This window comes from Balaenoptera musculus, chromosome 1 (genome assembly GCF_009873245.2).
Source record: "Balaenoptera musculus isolate JJ_BM4_2016_0621 chromosome 1, mBalMus1.pri.v3, whole genome shotgun sequence".
NCBI lineage: Eukaryota > Metazoa > Chordata > Mammalia > Artiodactyla > Balaenopteridae > Balaenoptera > Balaenoptera musculus.
The window spans coordinates 180,964,720-180,979,881 of NC_045785.1; the positions used below are offsets into that span (position 1 = coordinate 180,964,720).

At 40.0% G+C, this 15,162-nt stretch overlaps 1 protein-coding gene across 9 annotated transcripts in view; it reads left to right on the forward strand.

The window, feature by feature from the left end:
• The window catches only part of NEK7 (NIMA related kinase 7), a 150,087-nt gene that overhangs the window by 104,652 nt on the left and 30,273 nt on the right, over positions 1–15,162 (forward strand). For all 9 annotated transcript variants that reach the window (XM_036848519.1, XM_036848529.1, XM_036848564.1 and 6 more), the window contains one exon: positions 13,594–13,688. In XM_036848519.1, the coding sequence (XP_036704414.1) occupies positions 13,594–13,688 (95 nt within the window). The remainder of the gene's footprint in view (positions 1–13,593; positions 13,689–15,162) is intronic.

The following is a 15,162-nucleotide window of genomic DNA, read 5'->3' on the forward strand; positions in this document are numbered from 1 at the left end:
TGCAGAACATTACAATTTTTTCAGGATAGGAAAATTTGATATGAAGTTCCATAAGAAATGCATAATTTTGCAGAGCACTTTAATAAAGTTTTATTTGGAAGTTCCAACTCTGACAATGCAAATAGTAGAGGATTTCTGTGAAGAAAACTTTAGACTGTTCCAAGCCAGTGCCACTGATCGTTAGGAAAGATAACGTGTTCACTGTTACTCATCTGAATGGAATGTTCTAACAGCACTCTGTTGTTAATCTACTTAGAAATGCTAGGTTACAGTTACACACACACACACATACATGCACACAGGCACAACTGCACGTACCCATGCTCCTGCACATATATATGTATTGTGTAAATGCTGCTTTGCAGGCTGTCGCTCTGAGCATGCCGTAGTTGCCTGACCCTAAGTATCCAGCATATTATGTGAAAACCAAATCTTAACAGTTTAGGAAATGGGCTTCTTTAGCTTGCCTGTCACTGCCTCTTAACAAAAGTTCTCAGTGGGGTTTACAAACGTGTATGCATGTCTTAGATTTAGGTGATGTGTTATTATATGATATAGAGAGTAAAAATTTAATAGATTTAATAATTCGTTAAGAATTTCTAACATCAGTTTTTATCTAAATCAATTCACTTAGGGTCATGTAGTTGTGTGTGTGTGTGCGTATGGACACACACACATACAAATGGGGATGCCCATAATTATAAAACATTCTGAGACACACCTGAAGTACAGCCAGTGAGGAAGTAGCAATGAGACTGGTTTGTTTGATGAATGAATCAATAGAAAAATAATTTCTTTCACAAGTATTTTTGTTTTCCATATTATTTTGAGAAAAATATTCTTAAAATAAGAAAACATGCTTTATTCCTGCCTATCTTCTCTGTGAAGTAAAGATTTTGATGGTTTGAAACGAAGTTCACTAAGCAAAGTACATTGAACATCAAGAATTAAAGTTTGAACTCTAGCCTACCAAGGTATTTGGACCCAATAAAAATTCTGTGTAGAAGGATCAGGAAAAATTCTTTGCTAACAGAGAATATGTATAAAATAACAAGGACAGAAATTGTGACATAGACTTATGTTTGTTGACAAGTTGACCCTAATTTTTGCTTTTAAAGAATTATTGCCCTCCTGTGTTACTGACATATATTTTTATTTTTAAAAGCAAATTTAAAAGATTGCTTTTAAAATAAACAATAAGGATATATAGTTCAGCATAGGGAAGTTTAGCCATTATTTTGTAATAACTTTAAATGGAGTATAATCTGTAAAAATATTGAAACACTGTATTGTACACCTGAAATTTATAATATATAAATTATAATATAATAAAAAATAAAAGATTGCTTTTATTTTTCCAAAAAGTACTTGAAAATGTGGCCACCTATACAAATTTATTTTGCTCACAGAAAATATGATAAACTGTATGTTTTATAGTATGTTGATTTTTTTTCTGATTTTGCTGAGGATTAAATCTGTAGGGCATGATTTATTTATTCACAGTGCAGGTTTAAGTATTAGTGAAACTACAAATGAATGAGATCTGTATATCATTCATAAAGGAAAATCTGAATAAGTTTACTTTGAATGAAGTCTGTTTTGGTGCCAAATTTTGTTTAATTTTGTAAAGGAGATTTTTTTCAGGAATTTAATTCAAAAAGGCAAAAATACCTAGGATTTTAGAAACATCTTGTTGTAGTAACAGATTTATACTTTGTTTATTTCAAAATACTTTTTTTCAAAAATCAAAGATTTTTCACTTATTTTTATTCAATCATTAGTAAGGAACACACTTCCAAGTTTTTTTGTATTTAACAATCCTTAAGAGATTGTCAAGTCCTTGAATTTTTCAGTTGCCTCTTCAATTTCTATCTCTTATTTGTATCATTTAATTACATGGTAACATATCGACATGCAGTAAAATCTCTGGTTCTCTCACATTTTCTGTAGCAAATGAAGTTGTGTAGGTGGCCACGTTTCCAGTCAGTTTTCACAACCAGTTTTTTAACTAAGGAGTATGTCAACATAGAATAATAATAATTCCTTAAATTCAGGGTTAAAATTACAGATACTAAATCTGATGTTGCTGGATGTTCAGACCATGTTCAGTTCTTCAAAATTGGAAGGAAAAAAAAAAAATCTCAGAGGCCTTTAGTTTTTCTTCTGCTCCCACCACACACAGTGTCTCCCACTCCCAGTCTCTCCATTTCTGTCCTGTCCTCCTTAATCCACAACAGCTTCGTGTTTGGACTAGGAAAGTATCCTCCCTTGTTTGTAATATTCCTTCCCCAAAGACATTATCTGATCATGTTACTTCCTCCAAATCTTTGACTGTTCCCTGTGGCCTAAAGAATATCGTGAAAAGTCCTTGGCTTCGCGTTTGGGGTCCTCTAGGTTGGTGTCTGCTGGCCCACTCCCATCTTTGGCTACCCACCTCCCTCATGATGTCCGCTGTGCTTTTCCTCTTGCCTTGTTCTGAACATGAGACAGAACGGAGGACACCTGGATTTACCTGCCCATTCTTCTGTAGGACCCTGATCAAGCCCTTCATTCACTTTTCTCAGGTTCAGTTTCCTGGCTTCTAAAACTGGAAATGTGGGTAATAACCATCCTATGTCAAGCAGCCCCTAACCTAATGGTAAAATGAACGCAAACATGTTTTCCTTTTTTTTTTTTAAAGAGCTCCTGACTTATTTATTTATTTATTTATTTAATTTTTTTGGCTGTGTTGGGTCTTCGTTTCTGTGCGAGGGCTTTCTCTAGTTGTGGCAAGCGGGGGCCACTCTTCATCGCGGTGTGTGGGCCTCTCACTGTCGCGGCCTCTCTTGTTGCGGAGCACAGGCTCCAGACGCGCAGGCTCAGTAGTTGTGGCTCACGGGCCCAGTTGCTCCGCGGCATGTGGGATCTTCCCAGACCAGGGCTCGAACCCGTGTCCCCTACATTGGCAGGCAGATTCTCAACCACTGCGCCACCAGGGAAGCCCCCAAACATGTTTTCTGAACACTGTAAGTTGCTGTATAAATGTTAAGTTGCTGATGTTAACATGACAGTGGTGTGGGGAGGAGAGGAGAGGGAAGTCATGTGAAATTTATTTATTCTGTTGAAATACCTGAACTGATTCATTCAAAGACACAGGTGCTATTCCAGGGCATAGGAACGTAGCCTGAACAGGTCAAGTGCTTGTCTGCATGGCTCTCACCTGGTGGTGTGAGGGAACAGATAATAAACAAGGAAACAAAGGAATAAGATGATCTGTTAGCCTGTGCAGGGAGTGACTAGCGGAGGGAGCACTTCAGAAAGGGCGAGGCCCCTGCCAGGAGGTGGTGTTTGACCTGGGATGAGGAGGATGCAGAAGAGCGGCTATACTGGGTCCCCGGAGAGTAACGTCCCAGGCTGACCGGCAGCAGTTCAGACAAGGGGCTGCTGCAGGGCGTGCTCTCCTGCAGGAGGTTTGCAGTTTGCGGGGTCAGGGTGCAGGAGGGCCTCAGCCCCACGAGGGGGGGTTCACACCTTATTCCGAGCACAGGGCCAGCTTTGCAGGGCTGGCACGAGGACAGCCACACAGTCGGATTTGTGTGAGGACCGAGCCACGAGCCTCCGTCTTCCTGGGGGTCATCACGCCCACTGTTGCCTGCTCTCCTCGGGGCCTTCTCTGTCCTGGTAGTTTCTTCGTTGGCTCCTAGACGGCCTCTTAGTATGTGCTGCCCAGAGCTACCTCATTTGTGCTCCTCAGCCCAGCGAGCACCAAGTTTATCCCTGTCTGATCTGAGCTCTGGAAGATTCTTTGGTTTTTGTCCCCTTCCCCTTTTGTTTTCTACATGCACTTATGTTAAGTCAGATCTTCATTTAGCATTTTTGTATTGATTGGGACAGAGGATGTGGCTGGGAGACTCATTGTAGGATTACACATATTCCTAGGTGTAAGCTTTGCTGTTTTCTTTCATATTGTTTATCAATCTTACAAATGTAACAGATGTTAGAAAATGTGTTACGTGCATGTATCTATATCTATATCTACATATATCTTTAAAATTTGTGATGAGGACTCCTCCTCTCTCTGGAGTCAAGCTTTTTGATCGTCTAGATACGGGGCCGTCAGACTTCTTGACAGTCCTCCCCACTCGCCCCCTGCCCCAGCAACACCATGATCCCCATGGGGACCTAACTGCGTATAACTGAAGCACAAGTTCCATGCGACAGTGTTCTCTGCTGTAACTGCAGTGCATTCTGATGCTGTCTGTTCTATTTTGTGTTACTAAAAATAATGGTATTTGCAACCCAGTAAATTGATTTCCCAACTCATTAATGGGTGATAACCTGGAACTGGGAGAACATTAGTCTGTGTTTACAGTACTTTCATGCTGTTCCATTTACTTAAAGACAGATTCCCATTTTTCTACCTTCTCCTTGTAGACCTTCTCCTGTCCTACTCTCTGGCCAGTTCGGTCGGTCAGACGTAGTGCGTAGTGCAGTCATTTACGAGTTGCCTGTGCTCCTGGAGGTGGGGAGTAATGTGCCTGATTGTTCCGTACAGTATGCAGCCGTTCAGCTCCCTGAGGTCCTCGCAGGCCGACGTGAGCCATGGATGCAAACTGTTCCCCTTCTAGAGCCCAGGAGACTGAGGCACAGGAGGCGAACGGGCTTTGCACCTGGAAACCAGTGAGGCGAGCTTCCCTAGTCTGCGGTCCCTCTCCCACCCGGCACTGTATGTTTTTGCTGTATGCGGACCTTGTGGCGTTTTCCCTGACTCTGCCACTGTTTTCCGACTTGATGTTACTTACCTCCATCGGGGTTACCTTATCCCGCTGTGCACATAGCTGAGGGCCCTACAGGTGAAAGTGCAATTTGCCCCCATCCTGCACTTGACTGTTCTGCATGCCCAAGACTCAGAAGTAAACAGGACGGAAGTCTTTCTTCACAACCATTCTGTCTACCGGCAACTGGGGCTGATACTTCTGAGGAAGTGGCTCTTCTAGACTGAAAACTAAAACTTCACCAAAACCTGTGAAGTAGGAACATGGCAATCAAGGTGTAATTTTTCTCATGTCACCTTGGATTATTTTAAAATCATCCAAATATATGATTGTTAGTCAAACCATATCAAACTGCCCTAATTTCCCTGTGATAATGACCCAGAGGAATCGTCCACGGCTACTAAATATCAACAGCAAATGTAGCAATGAATATGTGCACAGCATTTATTATTTGCAAGCAGTTTTAAAGCACATTTTCTCCTCTGTTCCTTCATGTTGTGTAGGGGGTAGGGTGGGGATTACTGAGCGCACTCTATTTAATACTGAACCTGACCCCACTCCCACACCATCCCTAGAATTCCTGATCCTTATCCTGTTTTCATTTTTCTGTTTTTCTTAGGACTTCGTATCTTCGAATATGCTGTGTTACTTACTTATTATGCTTAGTACTTTGTCTTTCTGCCTCAGCCATATGGAAGCTTCATGAGGACCGGGATCTTCATGCTTTTGGTTCTCTGATGTATCTCAGATGTGTAGGAGAGGGCATTGCACATAATAGATGCTCAGCGCATACTGATCAAATGAATTAGAGACAGGCTACACATCAAAGGATGGATTTAACTAAATATATCAGTAAGTATAGGTTAGATTATGCCGCAGGAAGAAACAGTGACAGCGTTTAGTTGCTTAGCGCTGAAGCGTATTATTTCTCTGGTCACTGGGAATCAGCTGTGGGCCCCGTGTGGGTCCCGGTGGCCGCCCTCCCTCCAGGTGGTCACTTGGCATTTCAGGGGGCTTCAGTCTTGTGTGATCTTCATGAGACGAAGAGCTCATGGAGACTCACTTACTGGCTCTTAGTTAAATCTTTCTGCTTGAGTGTAACACATTAATTCCCATTCGTATTTTATTGGCTACAACAAGTCTCATGGCCGCTTCCATCTTAAAGGAGTGGATGAATAATTCTCCCAGGTGTTCAGGAAGAGGAGAACCGGAAACAGTGAAGGTGAGCATTGTCCCCCTTCATTGTCCATGAGATGAAGGAAAAACACCTCATTCATTTGTTTATGTGGTTTGTACTCCTTCTCTCCTTGTTTATTTCTGTGACGTATTTGTAGCTATTGCACCTGAAGGGTAATTAGCTCTCTTGATGGGATTGTGTGGCTGGGGGGAAGGAAGAGGGAGCCATGGATAGCCTTAGGGAGTGTCCCTCATTCTGAATTAGGAGATTCTGAGCAGAGAGATTATTTTTAAATCCAGAATGATTCATGAGGTGCGCTAGAGTATTGATCCCTGGTGAGTTTTCTCTTGATCAATAAATCTGTAATTTTCCCTCCTGGACGTACTTGTGATAGGGACCTTATTTTGGCCAACTTAAAACATTTATAATAAAAATGATTACTTACCAAACTTCAAACACCAGCTGTGGACTGAGTGCCATGTAGCACATGAACTGCTTTCTCTTCTGCATCTCTAATTCAAATCTTTCAGGTGGTTGTGATTACCTGGTTTAGGGTCCTTACCAGTTAGTGAACAACCAGAGCTCTTTTAAATGATAAAAGATCATCATTTTATTCTTCTTATGGTAAATGTATTGGCTTCTCCCCCCCCCCCCCAAAAACCCCCAAAGAATGTACCTCATCCCATCCCCAGACTGTCCCGTGAACTCGTAGAGGTCGAGGATGCTTTAGACCACAAGCGTTTCCTGTGGGGTTCTTGGCCTGTGGCTGGCTCGGCACGTGGAATTGGCCCGCGTGACGCGTGAATCGTCAGTGCCTTTGCATTGCTTTCCTATTGCTGCCCTAACAAATTCCCACAAATGCAGTGGCTTAAAACAACAGAGATTTATTATTTTTGCAGTTCTGTAGGTCAGAATTCCAACATGGCTCTCACCCGGCTAACATCAGGGCGTCTGCAGAATTGCACTTTTTTCTGGAGCTTCGAGGGGAGACTTATCCGGGTTGTTGGCAGAATCCAGGTCTTCGGTGTTGCCGGACCCAGGCCCCTTTTTCCTTCCTGTGTCCTCCTGAGGCTGCGTCTCACCTTCTGAAGCTGCCCTCATTGGCTTCTCCCTCCTTCCTCCATCTTCAAGTCCCGCAGTGGCTGGTGGAGACCCTCTCACACTTGGAATCTCCCCTACCCCTGCCCTTGCAAATGTCACGGACAGGCCAGGGTAGTCTCCCTAGCTTCAGGTCCCTTTGCCGTGTGACGTGACGTTCACGGCGTAGCACCAGGGGCCAAAGTGCTGCCCGCCTCCCCGGATTGGTCGCCCTGACGGCTGGAGAGGCTTTGGTGTCCTCCTCTAAAGCCCGGTAAGGTGGCGTGCTTTAAAGGTCAGAGGTTTTAACGGAAGTTCATGGTACTGAAGTTAAGCACTTGCTTTTTTAGACAGATGTCTTAACGTTAAAATTTCCCATTTTTAATTATAGACTTTCATCAGTGATATGTGTTTACTTTTCAAGGGAGAAAATACCACACTTGCATTCATGTAAGTTTTGAAAGCAAGTCCTTTTCTATCATTACTATTAGTTTATTAACAGTTCTTTTTTTTTTTTTTTAATTATTTACAAAAGCTTATTTAATCCTCAACGGTCGTCTCTCCTTTGTACCAGTCTTACTTTTGAGTGCCTTACTTCCTCATGGACAGAAATATAGGAGGAGATAGAAAGTAATTTTAACAAAACTTAATTAGAAAAATTACACTGCCATAAAATATAAGCACATTATGTACTCCAAAGGTATATGTAAGTAATTAAGGGTAGTTATCTGCTATTCAAGCAAACCTGTTTGCATCAAAGTTGCATTTATTATTTACAATGAAGTGTTTCCTGTCTGACGGCTTGCTCTAGTGAAAAGGAGAAAAAAAAAAACAAAAAACAGCTTAATCATGTTCTAATGTGGCATTTTACTTGCTTTCTTAACGTCTCCCGGAAGAGCAAAGATAGTTTTCTTTTTGCATGTACGTGTGTGATTGAGTTATTATATATACTTGTTGTACCTCCTGAGGATGGAGTAGATTTTTACAAAGAGCTGGCTAGGGTGCTCTGATACTGGTCCTTGTGCTGGACAAATACTTGAAACCTCTTGGGGGGAAATTGTGTTGTTGTTGTCGTTGTTGTTTGCGTTACAGGGTTGCTTGAACTCCTCTTTCCCTTTCAAAATGAGACAATGGTTCTCTGATTTTGTAATGTTGCCAGCTGAGTAAACGCATGGCCGTCGTTCCACCAGCATCAGAATTTTCACACTGGGGTCTCTTGAGTGTACAATTCATGCTCCCCACACTATTTCCAAGTGTGATATATCCTCTGATTACAACTTGGAAAATTAGTGTTCTTGAACCAGGCATTAAAGCAGTTTCATTTTTGGTGCCAAGTGCCACCTGCGGTCACGTGCTTGTCCTTCCCACACCTTCCCTAGCACCTCTCTGTGGGTCTTTCCTTGGCGTGTACCCCATCATAGTTCAGCGTGGTTTGGAGCCTTAAAGGCAGCATATGCTTGGTCAGTATTAAAGACTACTTTCACTGATTTATTTTTAACTTGCAGTCCTTTCTTGACTTAAATAATCAGGCTGGGAAGAAGCTATTATCTAATTGTAAACTGTGCCTGTTTAACCTCTCAGCTACCATAACAATATCTGTTTGAAACAGAGTAGCTGCAGAGAAGCACTGAACCCTGACCCTCACTCCTGGCCTTTGGTGTGTACATGCTGAGACTTTTGTAGAAGAGTTCTCTGCTGCTTAATTTGGAAAGATAGAGATTTTTTTTTCCCAGTCTTATTTCACAGTCCTCAATTTTAATGAAATAACTGTTTAAATGCAAGGGACAGAACGACCTGGCTTGAATTCTACATCCATACCTTACTAGCTTTGTGATCTTTGGCAAATTACCTGACTTCCTTATGCGTCCTCTCTACAGCAAGATAATAGTAGTAACATCTCATTAAACTACCTCTTGGGGGCTTCCCTGGTGGTGCAGTGGTTAAGAATCCACCTGCCAATGCAGGGGTCACAGGTTCGAGCCCTGGTCCGGGAAGATCCCACATGCCGCAGAGCAGCTAAGCCCGTGTGCCACAACTACTGAGCCTGTGCTCTAGAGCCCACGAGCCACAACTACTGAGCCCACGAGCCACAGCTACTGAAGCCCGGGCACCTAGAGCCTGTGCTCCGCAACAAGAGAAGCCACAACAATGAGAAACTCAGGCACTGCAACCAAGAGTAGGCCCCGCTCGCCGCAACTAAAGCCCGCGCGCAGCAACGGAGACCCAATGCAGCCAAAACTAAAATAAATAAAATAAAATAAATTAATTTACAAACTACCTCATAATAGCCCCCATTTCACTAGCCAGTGAGCCCCATGAAGACAAGGCCTCAGCCTGTTTACTTCTGTCTCCCCTGCACCTAGAACAGTGTGGGCCCTGATAAACAGTGTTAAAAGCTCAGCGAGATAACACATGTGATCCTTTTAACACAGTGCCTGGAGCAGAGAAACAGTAACTAGAAAATTTTCTGGGTTTTTAAATGTTATCGGTTACACTTGAAAGATGAAGAATTTATTTAATAAATGTCTTTTGTAGAAGAAATATTGATCTACCACTCGGCCATTCTGTACTGACCTCAGATAATAGTCCTTACAATTAAGTGAATTTGGCCTCTCTCCATGAAGTCTGCCAACGTAATTTCTGGGCTGGCTTAAGAGTATGAAGGAAAAAATGAAAATTAATTCCTATTTCCTGAAGTTGTATGTGTTCGTGTGTGTGTGTGTGTGTGTGTGTGTGTTTAAATCAAATTGAGGTTTAAGATGAATTGTGTCATTTCAGTTCCCCCAACAAGGAATGTTCAAAGCTTTCTTCTCTGCAGTTTGTTCTGAGAGAAAGAAGCAACATTTCTAAACTGAATTTGCTTGTTTGTACCCTCTGACATAAAACATTTCAGTCAACTGTCCTAGGTAATAGTTTAAAACAGGAATATATTACTATTTTCCACTTCACTTTCTGTATGGGTGTTTGCAGGGTTTTTATGAGTGCTGGAGAATTTGAGAGCAAAGGGATCTCAGAAACGATCTCATCTTCTTCATCACTGCACCTTACAGATGAGGAAAGTACTATAAAGAGAAGTTAAGTGGTCCTAGTTAGTTGGTGGCAAAGGTAACATGTGATACAGATTTCCTGACCTTTGAATGATTTTTCCTTTCCTCCCTTACTTAAAAAACAAAACAAAACAAAACAAAAAAATAGCAACCCAAATCTAACCATATAAAAAGGTGCTTCAGTGGTTCTATTATTTTTTCTCATTCAGGTCTTTGCAGAAATTGCTAAATGTTTATAAACTATTGAAAAAATGCTGTATGTAACTTACTCTGATGAAATGAAAGTTATTAGTTTATTCTATAATAGCATGTTAACAGAATTTTTTGGCTTTCTTAAACATATTGTAGAACTTGTGAAAATCAGTCTTCATTTTGTTAAGGATACATCTTAGGATGTATTTATCGTTAATAGAGTACTTCCCATGTAAAACTTTTCTCATATAGCTAGAATAAGTCAATTAACGTAATGAATTTTTTTTTTTAATATGTGAATGACTGTCTTATTATATTTTAAAGAAGGGTCAGATAGCATTTTCAGTTGTTAACAAATTTCCTCTAGTATCAGACTTCCTGTGTTTTATAATGTTATCATCCATTTCTTACTCACTTTTACTCATGTCAGGAGGTTAAAATGACATAAGTATCTGCTGTAGTGAAACATCTTCCCGTTTACCTCCAGCCACGCATTCTGGAAGGATTAGTGGAATCATGCGTCCTGTCGTCTGAGGCGCCTCAGCGCACAGTACTTTGCGCGGTCGTTTACGTGTCTAATCGTGTCACTCTGCACCTCCCCCTTGTCTTGTACAGGTGTTAGGAAGTCACCACATTCTTGAGGCAACAGCACTAATACACACAGCTGTCATGAATTTTAGAAAAAAAGGTTTTTAGGAAATAATCATGTATTCATTAAGTTTGAAATGTGGAGAACGTCTCACTGCATTTACACGCATTTCACATTTTCCTGGGCACTTAAACTTTGCGGCTCTGTGCCCGCTAGAGACGGGCGAGGATGGACCCTTCATGGGCAGGGGCCCAGCCTGTGCTCAGTGTCGGCGTGCAGGATGGGGGCGCCCTGCGGGGGCAGGTCGGGGAGGCAGGGGGGCCTCCCTCTCGCACCCGGGCTCAGCGCTTAGTGATGAGTCTGACCCATCAGTAACCGTAGTGCAGGAGGCAGACTTTCTCCCTTCCCACTTAATGACGCTTTTGGACATGATGTGTCGGTCAGAGAGGTGAGTAGCATACTCAGATTTCCATTTTATTATATACGCAAGATACACATAATTGAAATACCAAAACATGGGTATTTAGTATAAAGATGCTGGTTGCTGGTAATATGAAGGAGAACCCTCGTCTGGGTTTAAAGCCGCAGCGTTAACTCTGTGTGTAACTGTTGGTAATAACCTCCAGCAGCTCCCTAAGAGGCTCTTCTGTACCTTGCAGTTTTTCAGGTTTTAGGTTTAGTTTAGTGGGATTCCTAATCACCCCGCTTCTCTGCCTCCTTGGCTCTCGGGCTGGCCGTGCGTTGGGTCTGTGTGGCAGTTAAGGTGTGATGCCGGGGCTAATCTCTATAAAATGCAAGCATTTGTTCTTCTTTTTCCCTCTCATCAATCTTTCACACTCACATCAAACCCCTAACGTATAAGCAGGTTTCCCAGAGCTACTGGTTAAAATTACCTTTGCTTTTGGTAAACTCTGAACCTTCAAGCCTCAGTGTTTTCAGTCGCCCCCTGTGGATTCCGTGAAGCCTCTCTCTGCACATCCCTCACTGCCAGTCACTGGCTTCACGTCCTGCAACCGGGAGCCTGTACAGAGCCATTTATTATTCCAGCTGTACCGCTCCCCCCTTGAACGGAGAGCGTTCAGTATGCCCACGGTTGGTGTCGCTTGTGAGAACTACAAGTGGAAGGGGCCACAGCGCCCAAAGCTGCAGAGCTTGTGTTTATCTGACTCGATAATAGTACAGATTCTTTAAACCTAGCCATTTCTAAAAGTTTCTTGGCTTTTCTCACCCTGAGAGAAATTGGCAAACTTACTTGTTTGTCTTCAAAGGAAATGCTGCAATTAAATCATTTATTTCTTAAAGTTTGCCTCTAATATCATGTCCGAATACTTCATACTTTAAATTTCTTTTATCCTCCTGTTTGCATACTCTTTTTTTCACTTCTTCACTTCTGTAAATACCTCCCTTTCATCCATTCTGACTAGGACCATCCATTACTAGGAAAAATGGATTCCAGTACAGATAGGATTTCTTGTGAATAGATGGTTCATGATGTTTTCAGCTTTTAGCCCAGCATAGTTTCCACACACAACCGTTAGGTTATAACTTCATTCTTTTGGAAGAAGAGGGTGATGTCTTTGAGCATGATGCTTTGACTGTTGATGTGCCGCCTCTCGTTGCCTCTGACTAAACGCCGCTGTTCAGCATTCTGAGTTACACTCTCATTAGATTTACTGTAAACTCCTAGGGAGTACTTAAAAATTAGTAGAAGAAGGAGAATGTGCTTTTCTCTGTGAGCAGCAGCATAGTTTTGGTAGCTGTTGCCTCAAGCAAGTAAAATTTCTAAATATTGTTCTCAAACTTTGATTTTCTGTTTGGCAAAAAGCCTTAGGCAAATAATGGTGAAATAATAGCCACCTAAGTTTGAGACTTAAGATACTCACTTCCAAAGTCACTTCGATGTTTTTTACCCTTCAAAATATAATGTATATGTCTTACTTATTTTAAGATATTTAATAAATTTTAAATTAAATGTATTATATTAGCATTCATTATATCATGTTCACATTTTCTAAAATGGTCATAAAAAACCGAAAAGTGTACTCACACATCAAAACAAGCGAACCCCAAAATTATCCAGAGTATCTTGTCTCTGTAAAGTTCTCAGTAGTAATAAATAGTCTCAGACATTTTTTCAGAGATGTCAGTGACCTTTCACATATGTTATTATATAACCCTTTGATGTACAAAAGTCTGTTTTATTCTTTCTAAAGTGGGAGAAAGTAAGGTACTGAAGGTTAACGATTATATCATTTGTAATTTTAAGAGTCACAACAATGTTCTAAGGGATGTTTCTGTAAAAGTTAGTAAGTATGATTTATTTATACGTACTCAGTTGTTAGGTATTGCTAATTATTTTAAAATTATTATATCAGCATGTTTAATTATTTGGGATATACAAGCCATGTTTAGAAGTATCAAGAAATAAAACCAATGTGAGTCACTGAGTAGATTTTCATGTTAGAATTCCTTTCTCTTTCTTTAGTTATGCTCCCTAGATTCTCCCTGAATTGATCAAAAGGAAATAAAGTGTAACCCACCACACCCTTTTTAATGTGGGATAGTTGTAAACATGCTGTTCAAGGATCAGGGAGGAAAGAGGAAATTTAAAAGTTTTGAGTATTCCCGAGAACAATTTTCTGATCCTAATGAATTATTTTGATGACATTTTAAATCTGGAATTTTGGATGTAATTTCTTAGCACAGCGGCATCTTCATTTTTATCCTTCTCTTGTTTTATTTGGTTTCTTTCTGCAGTGGGTACACCTTATTACATGTCTCCAGAGAGAATACATGAAAATGGGTACAACTTCAAATCTGACATCTGGTCCCTTGGCTGTCTACTGTATGAGGTAGGTAATGGTGATAAATTCCATATATTGAAGTGATTTTACTTACTGGAATATATTTCCCCTATCCTAATAGTATATAGTTATTTTTTTCTGGGTGGTGTTTAAGAATTAGCTTTTTAATTACGAGGAAGTTAATTCATTGACTTAGTAACTGTTTTTATAATGAAATTTAGTAACTATACATTTCTACACATTTACTTCCTCTAATATAACTTTAAATTGTTTCCTTTTGATGGGAGTTTTATTTCTTAAATGTTTTTAATGTTAATATAATGTTGCTGTATAATCTTATTTATAAAAATATACATTTGAACATCTATTAAAAAAAAAAACTGTTGCCCATGCATAACAAGATAGATATAATAGAATGGATGTAAAATATGAAAGCTTAGTAAATAGCTTTGTCACATTTTTTTTTCACTTTTATGTAGATTAATTTAGCTTTAAGGATAGTTTGTAAACAGATAATTCTTCTAGGTTATCTCTTAGTTTCCATGAGTAACGGTTTGTATTGGTAAAGCTCAGTGAAATACTCTCTCACCTGTTCTACTGGTGATAATTTATCAAAGGAAGGTGGAATCATGTAGATAGATCCTCTAGCAAGTATTGCAGTGCGACAGTTTGGGTGAATAGAAGAAAGCATGCTATGAGCACATTTTATATTCATGTTGTATAGTAGTGTTATCAGAGAACACTCAAGCTAGGGACTTCTGTAATTTACTTCTTTAATTGAATGGTAATTTTCCTAGGAATGTAGGCTTTCAGTCAAAGCTGTTAACTAAAAATTAGCCTACATCTCGGTAACTCTTTTAATAAAATAAAATGAAGGAAAATAATACATTGAATCATTTTCATATTTTAAGGTATACAAAGGAAATCTGAACTGGGTAGATAGAAACCAGTGTATTTCTTACTCTTTATGTCTCTTGTCTTCCTGACTTAAATGAAATATATGATGAGATCATCTATTTTAATTGTTCCACCTTTACTTGGAAGTAGAGCAGCAGAAGGTTTTTTAAAATGTGTATCATAATCTTTAATTATTATTTTACAGATTGCAGGTTCAAATTTCCTTAAATTAAGGAACCTGAGATTGTTTATTTTGTTCTTCCTACTAAATAAACTAATGACCACTTAAAAAGAGATTTTAAAAATGTTCTTAAAGAACATCCTTAGGGTAATTTTTATTAAGAAAAGTTATGAATTAGTGATAGAACAAAGTACATGTTTGTATGTATTCACATGAGATTAAAAGAGATTTATGCTTACTATATTATATTCTGCCAATAGGTTGGAACAGTGTTGCACTGATTTGATTATATTAAGTTATTGTAAAGTTTAAAAGGCACTTCGTACATTTTAAAATATTTTATACCTGTTTAGGTGACCTTAGATTCCTTCAGGCCATAGTCTAATAATATTATCAAAGCACCGTTTTCCCTTTATACACCTAAAAGTAAACAGCAAATTGGTT